This window comes from Lissotriton vulgaris, chromosome 10 (genome assembly GCF_964263255.1).
Source record: "Lissotriton vulgaris chromosome 10, aLisVul1.2, whole genome shotgun sequence".
In the NCBI taxonomy this organism is placed as follows: Eukaryota; Metazoa; Chordata; class Amphibia; order Caudata; family Salamandridae; genus Lissotriton; species Lissotriton vulgaris.
This window is the reverse complement of record NC_141698.1, coordinates 449,396,988-449,424,056: the sequence shown is the minus strand read 5'-3', so window position 1 is coordinate 449,424,056 and position 27,069 is coordinate 449,396,988. Positions and strand designations below refer to the sequence as shown.

The 27,069-nt window shown below is 48.5% G+C and overlaps 1 protein-coding gene across 1 annotated transcript in view; it reads left to right on the top strand.

Annotated features, from left to right (window-relative positions):
• IFT140 (intraflagellar transport 140) overlaps positions 1-27,069 on the top strand; it is a 1,373,663-nt gene that overhangs the window by 71,356 nt on the left and 1,275,238 nt on the right. The window contains exon 2 of the mRNA XM_086941301.1: positions 23,637-23,814. Coding sequence (XP_086797427.1) covers positions 23,668-23,814 — 147 coding nt within the window. The 5' untranslated portion in view covers positions 23,637-23,667. The remainder of the gene's footprint in view (positions 1-23,636; positions 23,815-27,069) is intronic.

The following is a 27,069-nucleotide window of genomic DNA, read 5'->3' as shown; positions in this document are numbered from 1 at the left end:
CCAACGAGTCATGGCCCTTGCCGATAGTGGCTGCCGACAGAGCGTCCTGAGACCCCAAGATCTGGCACATCCCGTCAGTCCTACCGGGATGGTTGCCATTCAGTGCGTCCATGGGGACACCAAACAATACCCCACTACTCGGGTGTGTGTCCAGCACCAGCATGACCCCGGCTCCTCCCTCACCATTGGTCTGGTTCCCGCTCTACCCGAACAAGCCATTCTGGGGAGTGACTATCCGGGACTGCCTACGCTTCTCCAGGACACCTCAAACTCCTTGTCTCAGTGGTGGAAGGACGCTCCTTATTCAGGCCAGAACCACCCCGCAACGATTCCGAAAACCCAGAAAACCAGAAGCCAGAAGAGAAAAGAGAGGAAAGAATACGTCAAAGCGTATCCCGTTTTTTTTGATGACCATCCTTGGCAGACGGACAGGGAATTCCGAGCGGCCCAGCAGGAAGATCCCCTTCTGCAGGAAGCGTGGGGAAGGGCCCTCGAACACGAAGACCCTTTGCAAGTAGGTCCCTATTTCTTTAAGAAAAACGGGTTGCTGTACAGAAAAGGTGGGCCCCAGCAGAACGCCCAGTTGCTTATCCCAGGTCCCTTCCAGGACAAAGTCCTCTTTCTTGCCCACAGCCACCTTCTGGGGGGTCATTTTGGCGACGAAAAGACCAGTCAAACCATTTTAGAGAAATTCTTTTGGCCCGGGGTGTACCAGAAGATCAAACACTATTGTCGGGAATGCATTGTATGCCAGAAAAACAGCCGTCATAGACCTCCCAGAGTGCCGTTGCAACCCCTTCCTCTCATAGACGTCCCTTTTAGCCGAATAGGGATGGACATCATAGGACCACTCTTGCCCTCCCGTAGCGGCTGTCGCTATGCCCTGGTCGTAGTCGACTACGCCACCCGCTTTCCTGAAGCCATACCCCTGAGACAACCCACTACCCAAACGATAGCCAAAGCCCTGATCTCCCTGTTTTCCCGGGTGGGGTTTCCCCGGGAAATCCTGACCGATCAGGGCACACCTTTCGTTTCGGCCTTAATGAAGCAAGTGTGCGCTGAACTGGGGATAAAACAAATCCGTACTTCGGCCTATCATCCGCAGACGGACGGATTGGTGGAGCGGTACAACGCCACCCTCAAACAGACCCTCAAGAAACTCTTGGGCCTGGAAGCAAAAAGGTGGGAGGACATGCTACCCTTGGCCCTCTTCGCCATCCGCTGCAAACCCCAGAGCAGCACCGGCTACTCACCATATGAGTTACTGTATGGGCGTCCCCCGCGTACCCTGCTGGATATGGCCCAAGAGGCCTGGGAGGCCGAACCAGATCGCACTCGTCCGCTCCCGGAATACCTGGAGAACCTGAAGACTCACCTCTCGATGATGCGGGACATAGTGAGACAGAATCTCGAGAATGCTCAAGAAAACCAAAAAAAGCAGTATGATAAAGGTACCAGGCCCCGGGAATTTGCTGTCAACGACTTAGTACTCCTCATGATGCCCTCATCGGACCAAAAGCTCCTTGGACAGTGGCAAGGGCCTTATAGCATCCTCAGACGGGTAACCCCGGTTACCTACGAGGTTGAGATAGACTCTAACCGTGGAACCTCCCAGATATACCACGTAAACCTGCTAAAAAAATGGGAAGGACCCCGTCCCGTGCTACATGGAAATCCCGATCGCCAACTTCTCTCTTTTGACTCCTGTGTTGATCCAGAACTGACTCCAAGACAAACCCAGGAATTACGGGAGTATCTGGCCCCCCTGAAAACGGTCTTTTCCTCCTCGCCGGGTCGAACCAACATCACAGAGCATGCCATAGAAACCACACCAGGAAAAATAGTACGCTTAAGGCCCTATAGACTTCCCGAGGCACGCCGAGAGGTCATCCGACAAGAGATAGCCGACATGCAGAAGATGGGAATCATAGAGCCCTCAGTGAGTGACTGGAATTCACCAATCGTCCTTGTGCCCAAACCGGATGGATCGGTCCGTTTTTGTATAGACTTTAGGGAGGTCAACAAAGTCTCTACCTTTGACAGCTACCCCTTACCCAGGGTCGATGAAATGATCGAAAGGATAGGCAAAGCAAAGTACATATCGACCCTGGACCTGTGCAAAGGGTATTGGCAAATACCCCTCAGGGAACAGGATAAAAAGAAGACCGCCTTTTCTACCCCTGAGGGGTTGTTCCAGTTTTTGGTTATGCCCTTTGGTCTACACGGTGCCCCCGCCACCTTTCAGCGCGCTATGAACCGCGTCTTGAGACCCCACGCACAGTACGCTGGCGCGTATTTGGATGACATCATTATCTTCAGTGACAGCTGGCCCCAACACTTGAAACATCTATTTGACGTTGTCTCCTCCCTAGGGTCCTTTGGGTTCGCCATTAACCCCGCCAAAACAACCTTGGCGGCGAAAACGGTTAAATACCTGGGGTACCTTCTGGGGGACGGTGTAATAAGACCACAAGAAAGCAAAACAGCTGCCATTCGGTCCCTTCCCTTCCCCCACACTAAGAAGGACCTCCGAGCCTTCCTCGGGCTTCTCGGATATTATCGACGCTTCGTGCCAAACTTCTCCCAGAGAGCAGCCGCCCTGACGGATCTGCTAACGAAAGCCAACCGATCCGAGGAGAAACTACGGAATCCCTCTCCCGAAGCCTGGCAAGCCTTTATGGACTTGAAGGAAGCCTTGACCTCCAGCCCTGTCCTGACACCCCCCGACTACTCCAGGCCTTTTATCCTGCAAACGGATGCCTCCGATCATGGGTTAGGGGCGGTATTATCCCAAAAGGATTCCCAAGGTGAAGAAAGGCCTATTCTGTATGTCAGCCGCAAGTTGTTCCCCCGTGAAAAACACTACGCTGTGGTGGAGAAGGAAGCACTGGCCATCAAATGGGCGGTGGACCATCTCCGCTATTATCTGGAGGGCAGAGACTTTGTCCTCTACACGGATCACGCCCCTCTGGAGTGGATGGCCCGGAACAAAGGTCAGAATGACAGAGTCCTCAGATGGTTCCTCTCCCTACAGCCCTTCCGCTTTACTACCAAGCATAGGAAGGGATCCGAACAGGGCAATGCGGACTTCCTTTCAAGATACCCTGCGTCTCCCTCCCCTACAGGAAGGACAGCTAGGGAAAGGGGATGTGAGACGGCATCCCGACAACCCCGACCAGTACTCCACCCTTCCCCGAACTCACCTCCTTCGCCCCCCCCGGGACTGTATCCCCGGCCTCATTCTACCACCATAAGGACTCGACCTGAGACGCCAGCAAAACGCCAGAGAATCACCCGCTTCTTTTCCCCACAGGGACCAACCAGAACATCGGGTCAGACAGCCTTAAATATCGCGGACTCCGGAAGCCCCGCCCCTGTGGCAGCGACAGCACCAGATAAAAAGGAGAACCCGGAAGTGCAAGTTGTCGGAGATTTGTGGCAGGAACCTCGGACTGGTGGACGCGAAGGTGAAGACGGAGGAGACGGAGAGCAGACGGCTGAAGCAGACGTGTGGACCGAAGAGTGGTGGAGTCCACAGGAGGTGGCTGTAGAGCGGCCGTAACTCAACGGGAGAGTTACGGCGGACCACGTGAGTGCCTTTAACCTCACTAATTCAACTCACTAGGAGTTCCCTGTATAGTCCCTGTAAATCTCCCCCTCTCTTTAGAATCACGTCCCCTGCACTGTATTATACTTGTATAGCACTGCACTGTTCGAACCACCCCCCCTCTTCACGCCCCGACCAAGCACCCTTTTTTCCTCCCACCCCGTGTTCCTTCCTCCCGGTCCCTTCCTTACCTCACTGCCTTGTCTTTCCGGTCCTTCTCCCCACACACCCGGGTGACGGTGACTGGCCGAGATCCTACGAATAGGATAGGACTAACGGTCCCTTTTGTTTCTCTTTTTGCTCCCTGCCCTCCGTGGATCCTCCCCATCGCTGGAGCCGCCGTTGGACCCGCCGAAGACCACAAGCCACAGCGCCGGCCCGGAGTGGATCCAGCCCCGGACTTCCTCTTTCGTTTTCCTTGTGTTCTACCCTGTGACTTTGAATAAACCCATACTATAGCACACTACATACGGCCTCCTCGCTTGCTTTTCCGGCCCGCTGTACACCCACCATCACAGTCGGTCAAGTAGGAGTTCCATGGGCATTACAGTGGGTGTTCCCACGCAACACCCATGTTTTTTGACACTAACCCAGATTTACCAAACCATGTAAACCTGGGGCAGCGCCAAAACCTTACGCCTCCCACTGCAGGCAGAATTGCGGATAAATGTTTTCATGTCTCCTCGTATATTTTCCTCTTCCCATGTCTGCTGCATTCTGCAACTCACATAGAAAGAGGAAATCCCCTCTCAGGGCGACTTCCTGCTCAAAAACAATTCTGCTTCATTGCCGCTAGGCAGCAATTTGTGCACCAACGCAGTGTGAGAGGACAGGTATGCATCGTATTTCATAAATAAGGTGCATTCCTGCATTTTCACCCTGGCATAGGGCAACGCAGCAAGAAGACTTGCGACGCTGCCCTCCGCCAATTCCTCATACATGAGGCCCTTTGTTTTTAGCTACACCTCTGACCATGCCCCCACGCTTACTGATCTTTCATTTGATAAATAATGTTTAATATTATTTCCCCACTGCAAAAAATGATTTGCTGTGGGAATTGGGGGCGTTTATGGATGTTGATAGTTGTCTATGTTGAGGAGTACCAAGTTCTAGACATTTTTGTCAAGAGGGGGTCCTTGCGCCTAAAACATTTTTACAGGGGGGTCTCGGCATCAAAAAGTTTGAAGACCTCTGATCTAAACTGAGGGAAAAAGGAGGCTGTTTCCTCTGCATGTAGGTGCTCTCTGAGCTTTGCCTCTAGGTGGGAATATTATATCCATGAGAAAGGATAGTCAGAGGCGTAATGTGGTGCTGGAAGGCCCAGCAAAGGTAAGGTGAATCTAGAGACTTTTGGGCAGTCTCCCTGGGACCGAAGCACCCTAGAATCCAAAGGGTTAAACAGCCTTGGCCGTTCCCTGCGATGCTGAAGTATCAAACCACACACACATCTGTTTAAGCATACAGACCAGAACCCACAGACCTCACGGTCCCCCCTTCTACAAAGAAGGGAGACCTTAATGGAGTACAGACCCTTACGGACGTATTTCTCCAGGCTGTGTCAGGGAGAAAACACACGTAGAGGCCAAGGCTCCGCAGCAGCTGCGTAGGTCTTCTTGTTGCAGAGGGAGAGAGAGCCCGAGGTTCGTCTAGAGGGTATTTGATTGAACCTCTAGTGACCGGCCTCTTGAATGCACTCTTGCAGCCTTATATTCTCTAGATTAAAGGCACGCGTAAGTAGCAGTGAATTGCGGTCCCATGGTTACCTGCGAAAGGAAGCAGTAGTTTACGTACACAGTACACACCAACAATAAAAGCAGCAAATAAAACCCCATACAATCCCAAAATAAAGGAGAAAAATTGAGCCTCCTACCTTCCCGGCTGTTGGAGCAGCAAAGAAAGAGTGGGTGTATTGAGAGAGCAGATGGACTATGACAGTGAGAAGGACTGTGATTGGCTGATGTTTTTTGTTTTGTTATTTTCCCTGTGGTTCATGAGAAAGAGAGTTTTTCTTTGTTAATATAGGCTACTGTTGGGGACGCTAGTGAGCCCGCGGCAAGATGGCCGCACTGTAGTGCACCTCTGCCGGCCGGATAACAGAAACCGGCAATACTCAGCGGACTAAGTGGACAAAAGAATGGCAATTAACTGGGGAACATAGGAGGATTCCCCCCCCCCCGTGAGGCTGTTGAGGCATGTCTCCCTGCCCAAGACTTGTTTTCAGGCCAGGAAGCATGGAACTGCGGTCCGCTGTTGGCAAGATGGTGGCGCAGGATCGTCTCAGTAACTAAGAGGCGGAGCGCTGTGCGGAGCTCTGTGCGGAGCGGCGCACAAACGAGAATCCCCGGCACACCAGCACGCAAGTAGAGACACGGAGGCTACCCCCGAAGTGCTGAGTGCAGCGTAAACAGCACAAACGGGTGAAAAAAGAAAGGGCAGCTGAGATGGCCCGGGAGACATTTGGAGACCAGCAGCTGCGTAATTAAGGTACCGCGGGATAGGAGGTCGGGAGTGAACCGCAGGTACAAAAATAATAAAGCAGCAGTGGACATGTGAGCTGGGAAGGCTTCCCCCATCGCGCGATATGAATAAGGCGGGGTGCACATTTTAAATGCCATGAAGGGGGCCTAATACCAATAGTCCGTACAGACTGGAACGCTGGGAACTACCAGAGCTGCCCCAGGACATGTGAAAGACTCGTACAACAATGAAAAGGCCACGTTGGGACACAAGTAAACTGCCATGAAGTCAGTATGACAATATTATTGGCCTGAACTGTGTGTCAGGGTGGCAAAGGGGTTCATAAGCGCGCCCGCAGCTTAAGAACCAGCAACATCACTGTGAAACAAATGAGCGGGAGCACTGCAGTCGGAAACGGTGAGTGAGTGGTCTGCTAGTGCGTAAACCTGTGTGGGCATTTGGATTTGCATATTAGCCCCAGTATACTGAAAAAAGAAGCGCAAGATGGGAAAAACAGATAAGCAACAGTATAAGCTTTCATTTGAATCGCGCAGATCGTCCAGGCCAGTAGGCACCCACTCAGATACCGAGCTGGAGGCGGGGCAACTGCATACCTCCACGCTGGAGGCCACCTTGCTGGCCATACAGCAATACCTCCAGGCCATAGACGGTAAGAATGACACCCCGTTGCTTAGAAGAGACAGCATGGCTGACAAGCAGGACAAGCAGGTAGAGCGGTGGAGCAGCGCATCTCATCAGTTGAAGATGCACCGCTTACCACGGTGGGCAGATGCCAAGAGATGGAGAAAATACTAGAAGTTATCAGGGCGAAAAATGAAGATTTGGAGGCACGCTCTCATCACAATAATTTGCACATAGTGGGTTTCCTGAGAGTATAAACACAGGACATCTTGAGGACTATGTAGAGGGGATGCTTAAGGACCTGTTCGGGTCTGAGCATCTGTCACAAGTGCTGATTGTTGAATGGGCATATCGCTCCTTGGCTCCTAAACCTACCCCAGTTGCGCCGTCTCGACCCATTATTACGAGAATTCTCATCTATAGGGATCGGTACATTGTGCTGCGGCTGACAAGGGAGACTTGGAACTCGAATTATCAGGGAAATGCAGTGTCCTTCTTTCCGGATTTCACCGTCGCGGTGCAGGCGGCTCGCAGGCAGTACACCGAGGTCAAGAAGAAGCTACGCGAAATGGAGATCCCGTATGCGATGCTCTATCCCGCCCGGCTGAAGATTACTGTGGAGGTAGAAGTAAAGATATTCCAGGCCCCGAAACCAGCGCAAGAATTTTTTAAACAAGTGCAAACCAGAAGGAAAACTGCCAGGAGGTCAGCCTCACCAACAAACTCTGAGAAATCTGACACAGCGGAATTAGGTTTGGCATTCCTGATATAGTACGATATTGTGCATTACCAAAGGAACCAAAGTAAACTCTCGGAAGACCCTGCAGTCTATGTAAAGTGTGACGAGACTGGGTGGGATTTGGAACTGGAATGATCGCTTCTTGAGGTGGCTGGACAGCGTGAGAACTCCGGCCTGTAAGTTTAATCAGGCATGCACAGTGTCTCTACAATACGTATATGACAGGAAGATGGTGGACAACTATGGGAGTGCGGTTCTATTCCTGGAATTTAGACACGTGTCTCTAGTCACATGCCAGGATACATAGTCTCTGCTGGGGGAGGCATGCTAGTAGTGGGACTTGAAGAAATAAGTATACCCCTCATATTGTTGGCATCTGTATTATGCTTTGACAATGTATGAGGGGTAAACGAGAATAGTAGAGTAAGGGGTCGGATCAGTGATTTTTTCTTGTATTAGTATGTAAAATGTAGACTTTAAATATATGTCTGTTTCCTGTTATAAAGTACCTGGCCACACCTGCACTGTGGGTGGGAAACAGGTATCTGGTCACCCCCAAATGGGTATTTCCCAACATGGTTGTTATGTTTTTTACTTCTTTTTTAGAGATGTGTCTATGGCATAATTGGGATGCTGAACTGGGTGGGGGTGGGGTAGGGTTGTTAGATATGTTATTGAGCATGGGACAACACAAGCGTCAGTTCATTGCAGTAAGGCAGGACATTACTATTCAGATGCAAGGGAGAGAGAAATTGCAATTAGGAGATAACCTGACACATGGTTGGTGACATTAGACTCATGGCATGGAACATGAGGGGGCTGAATAACCTCAAAACAATTAGGCAAGTGTTAGCCTACCTTGATATTCATCGGGGTCCGGTACTGAGGGAGTGCTTGCAGGCACCAAGCGGGTGTTTTGCACTGAAGGCGGTGTGCCACTGTTGCGACCATCCCCCTCCCGAGAACTATGAGGTAGTTAGTGACTACTCTCCATAATAAACTCTGTTCCTCTCCAAAATCGTGAGATACCAAATCATATATAATTTTTTTTATATATTCTTATTTTTCACACTTATAACCTCCGGTTAGGCTGGGCTTTAGCGCGCCCATACCACTGAGGTTACACTTCACGGTCCTGATGAATGCCTGTTTAATCCATAACACATAGGCAGAAACATGTTGACAACATCTTAGCGGACTTCGTTGAACAATTTATTCAGCCCGAATGTCCCACACTTTGTTTTTAACCTTGTCTGATTGGCTTGTAAAAAATTGTATTGCTTGACCCAATCGTGGCAATTTTAATACTCACTTGTCACTTTTCACTACACACAAACTACCAGCTCCGCAGTAATTCTGTCGTTGAAGCACACCAGGGTGGCACTCGGCCTCTCCTGGTGGGGCCCGATGATGAAGCATGTCACCAACTAGGTTGGTGAGTGAAGGGCTTTATAAAGAACCTAGTTGGCTCTTCTTCTCTGTGCTCTACCTTTATTGTATAAATATAAGGTACACTTTTGTGTTGTTATGATGAATATTACTGTAGGGGACTGAGAGTGCTCCTGCATTTCCCTCCCGCTCTTGTTGTTTCTCAACAACAAGCCTACCTTGATAGACAACAGATTCAACTGGCATTATTCCCAGAGACTGATTTAACACGCGTGAGGTAGAGCAGGGTTGGCTGTAAATGGACTATGGTGAGAGCAGCCACATCCTTCTCCAACTATGCTAGGGGGGTGATGATCCTAGTAAAAAGATGAACGCCGTTTAAATAGCTGCAGACAGAATCGGATCATTTCGGCCGTTTCCCACTTATGCAGGGGAATCTAGCAGGGACGGGGATCATGATTAATACAAAATACAGCCCTAATAGTGATGATCCAAAATTTTATCAGCCCCTGAAAAACAAGCTTTTCCAATTTCAGTCGGAGGTGGTACTATGGGGCGAAGATTTTAATACATATCTGGATCCCGCAGTGGATCGGAGTGCTAACACAACATAGCAGGGTAAAAGAGCAGCGTAAGTGATACATGACATCATGCTTACATATAGGATGAGAGATATTTGGAGTAACAGACACCCCACTGTGAGTGAAGGCACGTTCCCCTCATGAGTATATGTCACGGTCCAGATTGGACTATTGGCTGATTTCTGAGACAGCGACTCCATGGGTTTAGGGGGTAAAACACATGCCACACACCCTTTTGGACCACTCTCCGGTGGTGTTAGACATTAGCATACCAAAACAACATTCACAACCCTTCCAGTGGTGGCTACAACCCTCCTCCCTGTTGGTTCCCATCTTTAATGAGGGTTTGAGAGAGGCCATTGAGCTATATTTCATTAAAAACGAGGAAACGGTAGAGGAAGCAAGAACTCTATGGGAAGCATTCAAAGCCGAGATCAGAGGCACATGCATTGGGTTGCAAGCAGGAGTACTGAAAGCCTTACGATCTCGCATGAGACATATTGAGGGGGAGCTAGCAAGACTAGAGAAAGAATATGCGACCACGCTCAAAATGGAAAAGCTGGCCGAAATCAGGGAGTCAGTGACCGAATACAACGAAACAGCAGATCAAGAAATCAAACATATGCCAGGCCCTGGACGGCCTGGGCCTATGGGGAAGGAGGATGCCCAGGTCGCACATTATCAGCAAAGATAAAAGACCCGAGAGCGCAGGACATTACAGAAGTAGAGGCCCGGGATTGCATCAGGAGTTACAATACGCCTGAAATTATGGAGTGCTTCAGGGACTAATATGCCAACTTATACGGCTCAGGGGAAGAAGCGGTAAGTAAAGAGGTCACCGCCTTTTTGAAAGAGATAACGTTAGCATGGCTCTCGGATGGGCAAAGAGAATATTTAATGCAACCGCTTACGTTAGAGGATGTGAAAGAGGCAATATGGGGGATGCTGTCAGGCAAAGCGGCTGGCGTTGATGGACTGCCGGGGTAGTTTTACAAGGCCTACGCAGACCTGTTGGGCCCCCCACCTCGTAAATATGTACAGTGAGGCATACAAGAAACAAATCCTCCCTCAAACATTGCGGGAAGCGCTAGATGTTACGATACTAAAACCAGGTTAACATTCGGACTGCTGCGAGTCGTATCGAACATTGTCATTACTGAACATGGATACGAAAATAATTGCCAACATTAAAGCTAACAGGCTGCGTCCCTTGTGGCCAGCGCTAGTCCTTCTGGACCAATCGGGATTTGTTCGATCCTGATCTACTTCGCATAACTTATGAAAACTATTTGCTGTACTGCATCAGCTCGATCCAGACTCTAAAGCTCCAGCAGTGCTGCTTGGCATGGCAAAAGCATTTGATTCTATCAAGTGGGGGTTCCTGTTTGACATTCTGAGGAGGATGGGGTTGCCATTTGCTTTTGTTCAATGGATAGAAGTGCTATAAACATCTCCAGTCTCTTGGGTGCAAATCAATAATTGCCACTCAAAGCCCATCTCTATATGTAAAGGAAAATGGCAGGGTTGTCCAATCTCTCCACTGCTTTTTAGGTTTCGCCTGGTGTCCGCTGCACAGCAGTGTTCGCGCAGGCGAAATCTTATGCTAGAACAGTTGTTGGCTTTGCCCCGCCTCTCTCTTCCATTGGCTAGCTCCATAAATGGAGGCTAGCCATTGGAAGAGAGATCTGCCCGTCATTGTGCGAGGCGATTCGTGGGCGTTCCAGCGATTTTTTTTTTTCCCCTCTCCGCCCCTTTGTTGCTGTCATTGCGGCAGTGGGTGTTGTCTTATTTTTTTTTCCCCAGGATGTTTGCGGCTGCCATTTTTTCCTAGGAGCTAGGGCGAGCGGGTGGGTCACGTAATGCCCCTTTCTCGTCAGGAACCTCCTGCAGCCTCTCCCTGCCCGGCCAAAGCCGAGGATCCGCAGCAGCGGCATTTCTCCCCATTCCTTCCACCCCCCTCCCAGTCCGATGCCTTCTCGCTGATCAAGCAGCCGCGGCATTTCTCCCCGTTCCTTCCACCCCCCTCCCAGTCCGATGCCTTCTCGCTGATCTTTTGTCATCAGGTAAGTGCAAAAATGTGTGCTGCGATTGCCCGTCTTGCCACGAAGGACGAGGAAAAGAGCTGAAGCCGGTGCCGTGCCTGACGGTGGGCGGGGCCGGCCGGGACAGAGAGAAGAGCCTCGCAGGCTCCATTTCCGCTTCCCCCGGCTGGGAGGAAGCTATTGGCCAAGAGAAAGGCAGGAAGTCCACGGGAGCCTACCCCGCGCTCCTCCACCACCGGAGTGTAGCCAGCGTCTCTCCCCGAGGCTCCCCCAGCGAGAGGAGGGCCCCAGCGAGAGGCCGGTGAAGGAAGCAGACCTGCAGCCAGAGAGTCCCGCATGCCGGCAGCAGAGTGACCCGATCGGAGCGGGACCGGAGCAAGGAGAGAGGATTCCCCCCCCTCTACGGAAGCTGGTGAGTCGAAGCCGGCTGGGGGGGAAAGGGGGGAGGTGGCACTTCGCCGGTGCCTTCACACCGAGCGGCCCCACTTGATAGCGGGCCGCCCCCACGGTTGCGGGGCATTCTTGTTTCTAGAGCCCCGAGAGGCTCAGCGCCGCAGTTGTTTCTTCGGGTCCCCAGGCAGGGGAATCTAGCGCGAGCGGCACTCCAACGAGCCGAAGCATTTGTGCCGGACCCACGAGGGTCCAGGGGGGCATTTTTATAACCGAGCCCAAGAGGCTCCTGGCCCACATTTGTTGCGAGAGCCCACAAGAGGCTCAAGGGGCATAATTGAGTGAGAGCCTGAGAGGCTCCCAGGGGCATTTCTGATTTAAAGCCCACAAGGGCTCCACCACTTTTAACAACTGTCGAAGCCAAAATGTGGTATACTTGCTCCTATGCCCCTCTCTATCAGGTAAATGAGCTCATGACCCTCACTATGCCTAAGGGTTGTCCTTGTAGGATCGATATGGCCAAAATTAGAGGACCATTTTCGTGTAGATCCTGTCTGTGGTCTTCTCCCTGGGCTCCAATTAAGACTCCAATTAAGATTCAGTCCCCCCTATACAACCGTATTGTGCCTATGTCACATTTTAAAGGGGGTCTAATAAACTCCCGCTCTATGGGCTGCCACAGTCAAGATCTATACGATCTTATTGTAGACTCAAACTTAGATTGTCTCTTCATAACGGAGACTTGGCTGACAGAGTCTAGCAACCCTGATGTAGCAGCCGCCCTTCCACCTGGCTACACTATCTTCCGACAGGATAGAATGAAAGGAAAAGGAGGAGGAGTGGCGGTAGTACTCAAAAGCCATATGAAAGTCATACCTTTCCTTTAGCTCCCCTAAAAGGGGCTGAAGGTCTGGGCTTTTCTATCAAGCTAAATGATTCATCGTCTTTTTCAGGCGGCTTGATTTACCGCCCTTCAGGCAGTGCCCTGTCATTTTTAGACTCACTAAGTGACTTTTTGGGCCAATTCTTAGTTCATTATCCACACTTCACATTTTTGGGTGATTTTAATTTACACTTCGAATCCTCATCAGACACACAGGCATTGAATTTCCTCCAAACCTTTTCTCCAACAAACAGTCACACAGCCCACCCATCAAGCCGGCCATACCTTGGACGGAATATTCACTAATCTTCCCCTTTTAGAGATTCAGCCCCCAGTCCCACAGATTTGGTCAGACCATTTCTTGGTCCCCTTTCACATTAACCTTTCAAAGCCCCAACCTCCAGTCAAACTCACTCACAACTTAGGGAACCAAGTTAACTGGACACGAGTAGAGGCTAATTTGAAGTTGAACCCTATCGCTGCTCCACTTTTTTCCATCACGCCTGGTGATGCTGCCCAGGGCTCTAAATGCTTTCATAAGTTGATGCGACAGGAGATTAAGGACAGAAGCCCACAGATTTGCCCACAAGGTAAAGGGAAAAAAGGAAAGATTAATCCCCCTTGGTTCTCATCTGAACTAGCAAAACTGCATCTATTATGCAGAAAAAAAGAACGTAACTGGCGAAAAACTTATGATCTGACAAATAGAAGCCTGTATACCCAGCAGAGAAAAATTTACCTCACGGCGATCAAAACAGCCAAGAAGAATTTTTATATTAATGCTATTAACACAGCCAAACAAAAGCAAAAAAAGCTATTCTCCATCGTCAAGTCATTCACTCATCCTAGGGCCCTACAACCAGAAATCCCTCCTTCTTTAGAATTCTGCAATCAGATTGCGGACTTCTTTGAAGAAAAAATCTCACAAATACAAAAGGACTTTCAAGCTCCTTGTCAAGCCTTGAGTGCTACTCCACCGGACTGTGGAAAGAACCTGAAGGGCTGTTTCAGCACTTTCACTCCGGTTACGCTTCTCCAGACACGTGAGGCAATTATGTCATGTAAATTGGGTGCCCCCTCGGATTCATGTCCACCAAGAATCCTCCACCAAGTAATTGAGGCGGTTAATCCTATCATAAATGAGATTGCTAATGCCTCCCTGAGCACAGGCGTTGTGCCTAGTGAGTGGAAGCATGCAATCGTGAGACCCCTTATGAAAAAAGCAAATAAATCCCCTACAGACCTTGCTAATTTGCGCCCGATTTCACTCCTCCCTGTTCTGGGAAAGATCACTGAACAAATGGTCCACAAAGAATTAAAAAATTATGTAGATACCCATCAAATCCTTCATCCTCAGCAATAGGGTTTCCGTTCACACCAATCTGCCCTGATTGAACTTACTGATTCAATAAAACTATTACAAGATCAGGGGAAGAACGCCGTCCTGATCCTATTAGATCTTACGGCGGCGTTCGATACCATCTCCCATTCCCTATTGATCAATAGACTTAGGGATATAGGAATCACGGATGTTGCATTGGATTGGATAATCTCCTTCCTGGCTGACAGGTCACAGACCATCTCTTTGGGCACTTTTCTCTCTAAGGAGAAGAAGGTACATTCTGGAGTCCCACAGGGCTCAATATTGAGCCCTTTATTGTTCAATATATACATGGTCCTGCTCATCACTTTAATTGAGTCATACAGCATATTAGTAACATCATATGCCGATGACACTCAGTTGATTGTCCCCTTGGAGAGCAATTCTACAGATGCTGAATTGAATTTTAAGAAATGTTTAAGAGATGTCTTCTGTTGTTGGATGAATCAAAACCATCTTAAATGCAACACCAGCAAGACGGAAATTCTGCCCATTGGTAAAAATCTCCAATTCTGTCCCACCAAATGGTGGCCTGAGTACATCCCCGTGCCACCACAAGTAGTTGCATCAGCAAGAAATCTTGGTGTTTTATTTGACGCCGATTTATCCTTCGACCAACATGTCAGGAATGTTGCAGGAAGTTGCTTTAACATCATTAAGTCATTAAAAAAGTTCTTTGACCTTCTTCCCATCGACTCAAGAAAGGCAGTGGCCTTAATTCTTGCACGTCTTGATTATTGCAACGGCCTGATGGCAGGCGTCAAAAAGAAAATCACTCTCAAAAAACTCCAAGGCGTGCAGCATGCAGCGGCTAGACTTGTTCTCAAGTCACCTAGGAGATCATCTGCCTCTGCCGCACTCAAAACCCTTCATTGGTTACCACTTCCTAAAAGAATAATGTTTAAAATCTTAATTATAGCATTCCGTGCATTCAATGGCATTGGCCCGATTTACCTCATCAAACGGTTTCCACATTACAGTCCCGTAAGGACCTTAAGATATTCAGGTCAGAATCTAATCAAGCCGCTAAAATTCAAACTTAAGACCAAAGGAGGCAAGCCTCTGTCTTTCTTATCTGGTAAAGCGTGGAATTCTATTCCTAACCATCTTAGAACTCTATCTCAGGAAAACCAATTCAGAAAACAACTCAAAACGTGGATTTATTCTTTTTCTGACCATTATGTAATCTCCCTCATATAGTTTCTTCCTGTTTGATTCTATTGCACACTGTTTAGTCAGCTCCAGGATGCTCCTTTCGGAGCGATTGTTTGCGCTTTAGAAATATACAAAAATATACAAATAAATATACAAATATTTTGTTGTATGTGTTTTTTAAAGGCAGGTATGCGGTCTACTGCCAAAACAATACACCCATAAAGAACGAAGGACGGAGAAGAGCAACCAAGGCTGGCAATCTGCCCCGAAAGTACACAAGCTTTAAAAGGCCCAGAGTCCACATACGTCTGCTAGGCAGAATTCAGCCAAATTTTGGAGTAGGGGGTGGATGCCTCAAATCCCTATCAGGGCATTGAAGGCTCTCAAAGGCAGATAAGGCCTGGTCAGACCCTAGCTATACTGGCACCCTGCACATGTGGAGTTGAGAGACGAAGTGTTTGATAGGTTGCTGCCCTGACAGCAAAAGAACAGATTGGCTTGCTTAGTGTTTCCCTGCTATCCTCATTCCTCTAGGCTCGCTCAATACCTTTTTTTAGATCCCAGAGACCCTTGCTCTTTCTAGGTTATGTAATGAGGCATCTTCCTGCTCTACTAGAAGTTTTTTGCAGAACAGCATCCATTTTCATTGGTAGTAGTAAATGACATTTCAAGGCAACAAGAAGACACTGTGGTGATAGAAGACTTACTCTGCTTCCATGACTTTGGTCAAGAAATCAGCATGTCACCAATTTAGTAGTTCTCAACTTGGTTAATCTTAGCCCAGCTCTTTCCCTCTTTCATATGAGACCCATTTCCTTCTCCCCTGTGCAGCACTGCAACTGATGCACAAGATAGACAGGCTCATATATTTCTATTATTGTTAGCCTCCACCTCAGCTGTCGCCTCTTAAAAATATCTTTTTGGCTTTGTTGCTTTCCTTCCCCTCACCCCTCTCCCTGGTATCACCTTGACCCCCCCAGTGATAATGAGTAAGTATGCCTGTTCTTTGTAAAACAAAAAATGATAATCTACTTGTGTCAGCTCCATGCCCTTTGAATGTCTGCTTCTGTGGACAACTACATCTGGTCCATGGCCAGCTCCTACTCCCCTAACTGTTGGCTTACGCTGTTGCTGCAAAGTGGGTCAGACTCTGGGGTAAACCCAGTGGTTTACCATAAGTAGATTTTGTTAGACATTTATTGACCAGGGATGCAATGGTCTGTTTATGCAGGTTTCCTTATGTAAAGGAGCTATGCTATTCCCTGAGAATTCTACTAGTTTGATATACTTCATGTTTGCAGATGGTTAACTCCTAGCTTTATTGTGTTGTGCAGAACTTGACTATTAAGGAGTGAAGATTGGGAGAGGTTTGGATGTTCACTGTAGTGCATCAATGTTAGTGTTTGTGTCAGAGGTAGGTGCTGGAAATTACAGCAACTACAATACTCATCCAGCTTTGTTGATTCACCCCATCTACAGGGTGTTTAATATTGTGGAACAAAGTCATTGAGATTGCGAGCTTGGTTTTAGAACAATTAAGTCTGTAATAAAATGGGCATTTAAGTTTTGTTCAGGGATGAGGTTTGAGATGCCTGCTACTACATTTCTGTTGCCTGAGCATTGATCAGCATGAAATGTCATATATGTTTAATTTGTTTGATGTGGTAAATAGAATGCTGGTGACGTTGCTTAGACTGTATTTTCAAAGTGAGTAGTTGCTTTTGGTAAACTGCATTTACAACGAGGTTTTTACCTTGTTGAACCTTTACCATGCATTTTTAGCACGCATATTGTTGCCGCAAATTTGGATTTACAATGCATGCCAATACGAAGCATTTTAGGTAAGGTGGGAGGGGTGTGAGGGATCTCCCCCACAAATACATTTTTTTAAAATCTAAAAACATTGTGTGGTATTGGCAAGCGTTGTAAATGCATATTCGCTGTAAAAACATGTGTGCTAAAAAATGCATGCCAAAGGCATACAATGTATTTACCTGCGTTGTACCGTCGTTCAACCGTTGCCTTTAAGTGAGATGGTGGAGGTGGTGCATGGTAACATGGATAGGATGTACCTGGGGTTTTAATGATTGGTGCTTAAGTGCTATGAGATCCAGAGGCAGCTTTTCTTTTCCTATGACTCAACTGGAGCTTCCCTTGTTTTGTGCCTTTTGATTTAAAAGCATGGGTGAAAACTCTTCAGAGGATGTTCTTGTATTAGCTTTGAGAAAGGTGGTAAAATGAGGAAAACACTCTTAATAAGCCTCTGAGTGAAAAATCTGCCAATACGTGTTAAGGCTTAGTTTGAGGCAAGAAGATTTCTGTTGCTCCATTTCTCATCACTGTTGTATATTTTCTCTAGTTTACAGAGTGCCTAAAAGCTGTTTTTGCTACTTTTCAGCACTACAAATCTGTGAAATAACTCTATATCCAATGTTGTATCCTTAAAGAAAGGCTCATAATAAATGTATATTAAGGAAATAATAAGAAGTACTGCCAAAATCTTAACATATTAGTGACTTTAATGTTCCTCATTCTGATGTTTATGAGTTGGATACTCAGATAAAAAAAAGTGCTGATTAGGAGCAAAAAATACATAAGAATCGAAATTTGCCTAGCGGATGTAACGGTAAGTTTCAATTCTATTAAGGACACGGAGGCGAGGATTATGCTTTCTATTCTTCGCTGTTTTATTACATACAAAACTCACAGCAGCCCAGAAAGCACTTATTCAAAAAATAAACGTAAACACAAGCTCATGAGACATCTAGTAAACTACAATTTCCATGAGTCCATCAACAATCCATAATGTAGTCCTTCCCCTGTTTCCACGTAGGCTAGATATGCAGTCCCTCTTTACTGTTCTCCCTCTTTCTTCGCGCAGGTTACGCTCACTCATCACTGGTCTTGTTTGGAACCATCATTGCCTGGCAAAAAAACACAACAGCATAAGCGTTGTAAATGAAACCATGCCGACAGCAAAAGCATCAACATCATCAAGCATGAAAAAAAATAAACCACAGTTTTCAAGAATCAGATCGAAAACCATTTACTTACTACCATACGGGTGGGTTCTTCCAAGAAGATATCCGGGAGGGATAATCCTCGCCTCCGTGTCCTTAATAGAATTGAAACTTACCGTTACATCCGCTAGGCAAATTTCGATTCTATGGCAGGACCGGAGGCTCAGATTATGCTAATTCAAAGCTTACTTACCACCAACTGGGCTATATCTAACACCGGTTTAAAGTAGAACCTCTTAAAGGTGGAATCCGAGGACCAATCCGCGGCGCGCAGTAAATCCTCAAGACGAGCTCCTGCAGAAAAAGCCTTAGAGGCCATAGCTCCTCTGGCTGAATGTGCTCCGAAATGCTTAGTATCAATGCCTGCTTCCTGCATGACCCAACACACCCACCTCGCAATAGTGGGGGAGGAGACTGCTTTGTGTGGTTTTCGCAAGGCAATCAGCAATTGTCGTTCGCCCGGCGGGCGAAGTTCCAGAGTCATTTCTTCATAGGCTTTCAGACATTGCACTACACACAGCTTGGGGACGTCCACAAAAGCTGGATACGATATAGTTTGTGACGCAGATTTTGTGCTACGCCCCCCCGTAAAGGTGATCCCATCCGGGGAGAAAACTCTTGCCGAGACATCCAGGGCACGGACATCCGACACCCTACGGCACGACACCAAACACAAAAGCATGGCCAGTTTAGCTGAAAGCTCTTTTAAAGACAAATATTTATTCGGTTGCCAGGACAAGAAGAGATTAAGGACCACATTAACATCCCAGAGGACTGAGTACCGAGGCTCCGGAGGCAGTGAAAGACGAATGCCCCTCAAGAGCCTACAAACAAAAGGGTGCTCACCCACCCGTGCCCCGTCCACCGGCTGATGGCCTGCTGAAATCGCTGAGCGCAGTGCATTGATAGTTCGGTACGCCAGGCCTTTGGTCGCTGAATCTGACAGAAATAGGAACGATTCCCGCGACCAAGGGATCCAGGTCCCTTCGAAGACACCAACGCATCCACTTATCCACTTAGTCCAAGCGGATCTATAGCGCATCGCCGTACTGTTTGCCCAGGCCTTGGACAAAAGTCCCTCAGCCGACCTCGAAAGGCCCGGGAGCGACCAGCGTCGCCGGAAAGCCTCCATGCCATGAGGCGGAGAGAACCGTGAGTGAGGAGATGATGCGGCTCCCGATCCGGATTGAGCAGCAGGTGAGGAAACCGGGGGAGTAGGATTGGAGAATCCCAGGAAAGTTCCAGAAGAAACCAGACTTGGGACCTCCAGAGCGGCGTCACCATCACCAACTCCACCGCCTGCCGGCGAACCTGAGTCGCCACCCGCATCACCATCGAGAACGGGGGGAACGCAAACGGCCGCTCCGGACTCCAATCTTGGAGAAAAGCATCGGTTGCCTCCGCCAGGGGATCCGGCCTCCAACTGAAAAACCGTGGGAGCTGATGATCCAAGCGGGACGCGAACAGGTCCACTGAGAAAGGACCCCACAGACCGTTCAGCCACTGGAAGACCTGAGCGTCCAACTTCCATTGGCTGGAGTCCCGCAGATGCCTGGAGTGCCAATCCGCTACTTGATTGGCTTGCCCTGGTAAATATTCCGCCGTGACGGATACCTGATGATCGAGGCAATAGTCCCAGAACTCTTTCGCTAAGGCTGCCAGAGCTTGGGACCGAGGACCACCCAGGTGGTTCACGTACCGCACTGCCGAGACATTGTCCATCTTCAACAGAACACAGGATTTCGCTGAATCTCTGGTCCAGCAGCGTACTGCAAAGGACCCCGGCAGAAGTTCTAGACAATTGATGTGCAACTTCTGTTCGTCGGAAGACCAGGTGCCCCCTGTGGAAAATTCCCCGCAGCGAGCACCCCAACCCGACCTGCTGGCGTCGGATTTTATGATGAGGTCTGGAACGGACCCGAAAATCGCCCGACCGTTCCACGCCTCCATGTGGGACAGCCACCACTCCATTTCCTCCTTCACTTCGTCCGATAAGGGCACCACCTGATCGTATGACATGCCCCTCCGGAGGTGCTGCGCTTTGAGACGCTGAAGTGCCCTGTAATGCAGGGGACCCGGGAAAATCGCCTGGATGGAGGAGGAGAGAAGACCCACCACCCTGGCAATCTGCCGCAGGGAGGTCCGCTCCTTCACAATGGTCTGACGCAAAAGATGCCGGATTTTGGCAATCTTTCGAGACGGCAAGCTGAGAGAGGCTCCTACGGAGTCTATGACAAAACCCAAGAACGTCATCGTCTGACTTGGAATCAAGACCGACTTGTCGCCGTTGATGATAAAGCCCAGACTCTGCGAAAGGCAGACCGTCTGCTGAAGTTGTGAACGTAACTGTTCCGGGCACTGCGCCATCAACAGAATGTCGGCTAAATAGACAATCATCCGGATACCCTGACTGCGCAGGTATGCCACTGCTGGGTGTAACACTTTCGTGAAGCACCAGGGGGCCGAGGAAAGCCCGAATGGAAGGGCGGTGAACTCAAACACGCAATTCCTCCATGAAAACTGTAGAAAACGACGGTGCGGAGGGTGAATGGGAACTACAAGGTAAGCATCCTTGAGTTCCAGGCGCACCATCCAGTCCTGTGGACGGAGGACATCCCGGAGGAGGTGAATCCCCTCCATTTTGAAGTGCCGATAAACCTGCCACCCGTTGAACTCCCTGAGGTTGATGACCGGGCGCCTTCCCCCATCGGTCTTGTCCAACAGGAGAACATTGCTTAAGAAACCCGAGGGGTGGCGAGTTGATTGACGAATGGCTCCCTTGCGAAGCAATTCTGAGACCTCTTCGTCTATCAACTGCGCATTGGCGTCCGAAAACACCATAGGTCGCGGTGCCTCTGCTTGAACGGGCTTGTCGTAAAACTCTATGTGGAAACCTTGCACTGTCTGCAAGACCCAAGCATCCGCAGTAAGTGCTACCCATTCCTCGTAGAAGGCCGCTAACCGGCCCCCAATGCACACCTGTTCTGCAGGGATTACAGACATGACACTCATCGTTGGAGTTGGTAGGGCCGGAGTTCTTCCGGAATCCTCGACCACCGAATCGCTGCCCTCTGGTAGGATAAAAGTCGGTGAAGTTGGCCGAGGTTTGGTACTGACCTCGCCCGGAGCCTTGCCCTCTATTGCCGGCATTCTGTCCGCCACGGCCGGTCGATCGGCCCCTACCTCGACCGGCCCCTCGGGAAAAACGTTGTTGGAAGACCCGTTTTATGCTGGATTGAGCTTTGTCCAGCGAGGTAAAGGTGGACACAAATTTTCCCAACTCTTTTATGAAGGGCTCCCCGAAAAGCCCGCCTTGGGCCACCGCGCCAGCCTCCAAAGAGGCCAAGTCCCCCAACTTCGGATCCAACTTGATTAAAAGGGATCGTCGGCGCTCCGTTGACAGGGCGCAGTTGGCGTTACCCAGGAAGATAACTACACGCTGCGCCCAGTTGGAGAGGACATCTGGGGAAATGGCAGCCCCAGTGACTTTCGCCTCCTCTGCCATATCGAGGATCTTGGTGATAGGGCCGACCGCGTCCAATAGTTTATCCTGGCATGACCGCCAGGAGCAGTCAATGCCCTTGCGAGGGTCCTTCATAAATTTAGCGAGGAAGGTGGCCATTTTTGCATCTAACTCTGGTGTAAGGGCCACCTTGCCCTCCAGTGTGGGCCTCGGACATTCACCCCGTAGGCACCCCCTAGCCTCCTTCTCCAATGGCTTACGCAGTCGGCTCGCCACAAACTTCGCCACCTTGTCACCCGGCGCCCAGGCTGCGGACCGCGGATGAATAATCTCGTCCGGGTCCAGCATGCCTGAGCTGTCCTTGGCCAACTCGGCGGCGGGGCCCGAAGGCCGCCAAGAGCGGACGGACTCCTCATCATCGTCAGTACCGGGGAGTCCCCCTCTGGCGATGGAAGTGCTGTCCCTGAAGCCACCGAGAGATCGGGGACCCAGGCCGGGGTAGTGGGGGAGTGGTCGCCTTAGCCAAGAACGCATCTCGTAGGCGTTCAAAGGCGCCCCTGTCCACCCCTTGGCCCCCCTGCGGTAACCCCTCCCTGCAAGGTTTCTTCGGGGCCGGGGGACCTTCACCTGAGGGCCCCGGGAGGTTCGTGGGCACTCCCGCGTGGGCCTGCGCCAATCTGGCGCACTCCTCAACAATGCGCGCGGAGAGGCGCTCCTCCATGGGAGCCACCACCTCCGTGACGCAGCGATAAATAGAGCTATCTACAGCATTGTAAAATTCGTCATCATTCAAATTGGAGTGGGGCTCCTCATCGTAAAACCCGTCCTGCTCCATGCCCAAAGACAGTAGGGACCTAAAACCCCCTTTACAAATACTACCCAACCAGGTGGGTGTCAGAAAAGGATGTGGACAGACCTGAGGATTGTAAATTTCTTAGGGCCACACGCGTGGCGGTCAAGGCTGCACTTCAGCCTCCAAGCGCGCTGACCCTCCAAGCTGACCAGGTCTACCGCCCCACTGCGCGCTACCACACACTTTTAGATTTTGGGGTCTGACCCAGACTCCAGGACTGCCCGAGGGCGAATATCGGCAAAATCGCTGCAAGTGCACTTGTCTGCCCGAAGGCGATTAACGCGGTAAAACCGCACGTACAGACCCAATGGGCGTCAGTAAATGGGGGGAAAATACAGACCCGGAGGACCGGGCGTTCGTGGGACGGCAAGGGCAAGACTCCGGCTCGGTGCAAACCTCAGCGCGGCTCCTCTCTATGAAGGGAACGGCGCTGCGGACCAACGAGACGACAGAGAGCCCTCTAGCGGTTTGGTGTATCAACCGCAACTCGCGTTGGGGACAAACGTCGCGTCAGGAACAAAAATGTTCCCGCGACTCAGGGTCTCTGAAAAGGAAAATCAAAAGTACAATGCGAGCCCCTCTCGACCCCCACACATTATAAAGTCACACAGTAAAACCCCCCAACAAAGTAAGGAGAATCGGAAAAAACACTTAACTGGCTGCGTGAGCAGCGAAGAAAGAGGGAGAACAGTAAAGCGGGATTGCATATCTAGCCTACATGGAAACAGTGGAAGGACTACGTTATGGATTGTTGATGGACTCATGGAAATTGTAGTTTACTAGATGTCTCATGAGCTTGTGTTTACGTTTACTTTTTGAATAAGTGCTTTCTGGGCTGCTGTGAGTTTTGTATGTAATAAAACAGCGAAGAATAGAAAGCATAATCTGAGCCTCCGGTCCTGCCTTAGAATCCGGAACATTGCTGGCAAAACCCGCAAAGAGCAATTTGGTATTATGAACTCCAGCTCATTGAAGTGTTGTTGGAAGCTATGAGTGACGTGAGATCAATTTTATTCCTACTTTCTTTTCTACAGATCTGGATGCTAACTTGAAGTGTGCCTCAAAATGGCTGTTTACTTTGACCACAGAATAGAAGCTCCGGATACTGCTGGGGCTCCATCACAAATCTCATGGCACAGTCTTCATCCACTTCTGGCAGTCATGTCCGTGAATAATGCCTCTGCGGGTAGTGTGGATATCTATCAAGGGCAGGTAGGCTTGATTTGCTCTGAAAGTTTAATGATTAATGTCCATGTTTTCCCCAATGTAATTGAATTGAACTTATTTTTTTCTTCCTCAAACCAACTAGTATATAGTAATGTTTGTTAGTAGGTAGTACTGTGATGGCTTTTTTACTGTGTTGGGAAAATCAAGCTTCTCTCATTTGTGCATGGCCAATATTAAGTTTGAAGACCTTTGGTCTGCATTGTGTTTCCTCCCCTACTCTACCTATCACCTTTTTTTGCACTGAGTTGAATGATTTGTTTATGCTTTTGGACCCTGATCTCCATGGACCAGTATTTTAAAGTGATGGTCATTAGCCGTTTTCCACCTTTCTATTACATTTTTAGGTTAAAGCCTATCAAACAGCACAGCTGTCTAGTTTTCTAAAGACCTCTTGGGAGCATTCTGAAAGCTTCCCCAGGAATGCATTCCAACAATTGATTACCATTGGCCTTGTGATTTGTACCTCACATTTTCTGGCTTTCTATTTGCTGGCTTTATTTTCATTTCATTAATCTTTATTTCGGTTTAAAAAAAACAATTAAAGATGCATAATAACAATTCATACATGTTGATTCCATTGGTGCCACCTTAGACAAATGCAGTTACTAGAGTAATTACATTTAGAATTAAAAATAAAAACGGCAATCAACATATCAAATGAAATATAATAAAAATGCTAAGCTTACAAACCAATATAATTAAATCATTGAAGAGAATATAAAATCCAGGTCGGGTTAGGAAGATGCAAGTACTAGAAAGGAACCTATAAATGCATCGAGCTTCCGCTCTAAAGGGCCGATTATGATTGCGGTTTTTCAGTAACCTCCGGGCCGGCGGAAGCCACCGCTGGCCCGGAGGATGCGGAAAAACCGCTGCGGAGCATCCAAAGACCCACCGCCATATTAGGATGGCTGGTGGGTCTTGATATCCGTCCGCCGCTTTTCCGCCGCGGTCGCATTACGACCGCGGCAGAAAAGCCCTAATATGGTGGCGGTGTCTAACAGTCACCGCCAGCCATATTAGGATGGTGGGAAAGACATGCTTTTCCGCGGCGGCTTTTCCGCCGTGGAAAAGCATACGGACTTTCACTTCCGGGGCCCCCCGGGTGAAGGGGGTTTGGGGGTGCACATGGGGGGTACCTATGGTACCTCCCTGCATTTGCGTGCACAAAGCAGCAGGCACTGCGCGGTGCCTGCCGCTTTGTGCATGCAAATGCGATTCATGCATTTTTAGCCTTGCGGCGGGTGCAGCTTGAAGCTGCACCCGCCGCAATGTTAAAGATAGAGGATGTGACCGCCACCCTGGTGGTCACATCCTAATCTGCTCGGAGGGAACGCCGCAGCCCCTGCGGACGTTCCCTCCTCCTCAGGGGTCGCGGACGGATTCAAGTCCGTCCGCGATCATAATCGGGCCCATAGAATCTGAACAGTGACAAAAGTGCAAGTGCTTTAAATGTGCTTATAAGCGAACTTGAACAGCACATAGCATACAGTCCAATATAATTAAAACATTGAAGAGAATATACAATCCAGGTTGGGTTAGAAAGATGCAAATACTAAAAGAGTACATATAAATGGATAGAGCTTTCTCTCATAGAATCTGAACAGCAACAAAAGTGCAAGTGCTTAAAAGTGCTTATAGCAATCTTGAGCAGCACGTAGCATACACAGCAATAAGTTCTGCCTGATCTCTAGATAGTTCTAAAGTGCCGGTGCAGGAAGGTGCATATTAAAAATTAGGATAACACATAAAATTCAGTACAATACAATTTGAAACCTTTTCTTTCTCTTAGAATAACCGCAACGAACAAATATCTGCTAAAACTAACAACAATTTTCTGGGAAGTGCCAGTTTTTAGTAATCTTTCCTCCTCAAAACAAGACCTAGTTCCCAAATTCCGACAGATGGGTTTGATACATGTTTTCCTTGGCATGTCATATACTGGGCAAAAGAATAATAAGTGTAAATCATTTTCTTGTGCATTAGATTGACATAGTACACAACAATCGTCATTATTCATGCCTGTGCTTTGGCCCCATTTCGTTGTGTTTGAATTGATTTGCAAAACACCATAGTGACATTTCATGTACAAAGATTTCGCCAACTGGGGCTGTACTTCATCCAGTTATTGCTCTAAAACCGGGGTTGGTTTCATAAAAAGGAACTGAGACGTTAATCTACCAATATCTGGGCTTTGGGAAACACCGCTTTGTATATACACCCAAAAAGCAGTTTTCAAAGTTTTTTTGGAAGCTGATGTCAATAGAGTAGGTGCTTTTCAGAAATGCTTCAACCCAAGTTTACAAAACCATAGGTGCACATGCTTGACCCACTGAAGGCAAGTACCTTGGTCAAACCTTAAAATCTCCTCTAGCCCTTCTTTATAACATGCTAGTTATGTTGTGGTCCACAATCTGACCCAGAACAACAATGGTCTCAGTATAGCCTGGTGGTCAATGCATTTTATGTTCAAATCCATAACAATAGGAATAACAGGTGTGCGCACAGGGACACATAGCAACTTCCTAAAAAATGTATTTTCTTCCCCCGCAAAAGTATTCCTACAAGTATGGCCCCATAATTCTTCACCTTAAAGGAATGCAGATGGTGCCCTGTATTTATACACTTCAAGTGCAGGAGACACTGCCTTATTAATACTGTTTGCATGTTTTTTTAATATTGATAAAGAATTTTCGAGCAAAGTGATCTTGCTTTTTTGCAAGTGTGGGTACCAGATCATTTTAGTGTCGAGTGTAATACCTAGGTAATTAAAGTTCAACACATATTCTAGCTTCTGTTTTAGACAGTTCTATTCTTCTTGAACTATTTATGTAGATTAACTGCCATGTATTCTGTTTTGCTAAAATGTATTTCTAGACCCTTAGAATCACAATAAACGCTGAAGGAGTCTGATAGACATTGTAGTCCCTTCGGGGTTTGAGATACTAAAATAGTGTCATCCGCAAATAATAGAGCTTGTACTGGCACCCCACCTAACTTCCGTGAATCGTGTGTACACCCTAAAAGATATTTTGGGGCATCATATACATACAATGAAAATAGGGTGAGTGCCAGTACACAGCTCTGTCTTACACCCCTCCTTAAGGGAATTTCCTCAGTAAGCTCTCCACTTAGACCCCATCTGACTTTTGCAAAGTTATCATCATTAATCTTATTATTTGCACAAGAAGTTCCTCTGGTACACCTTGGTTTTTTAGGGAATTCCAGAGCAAATCTCTG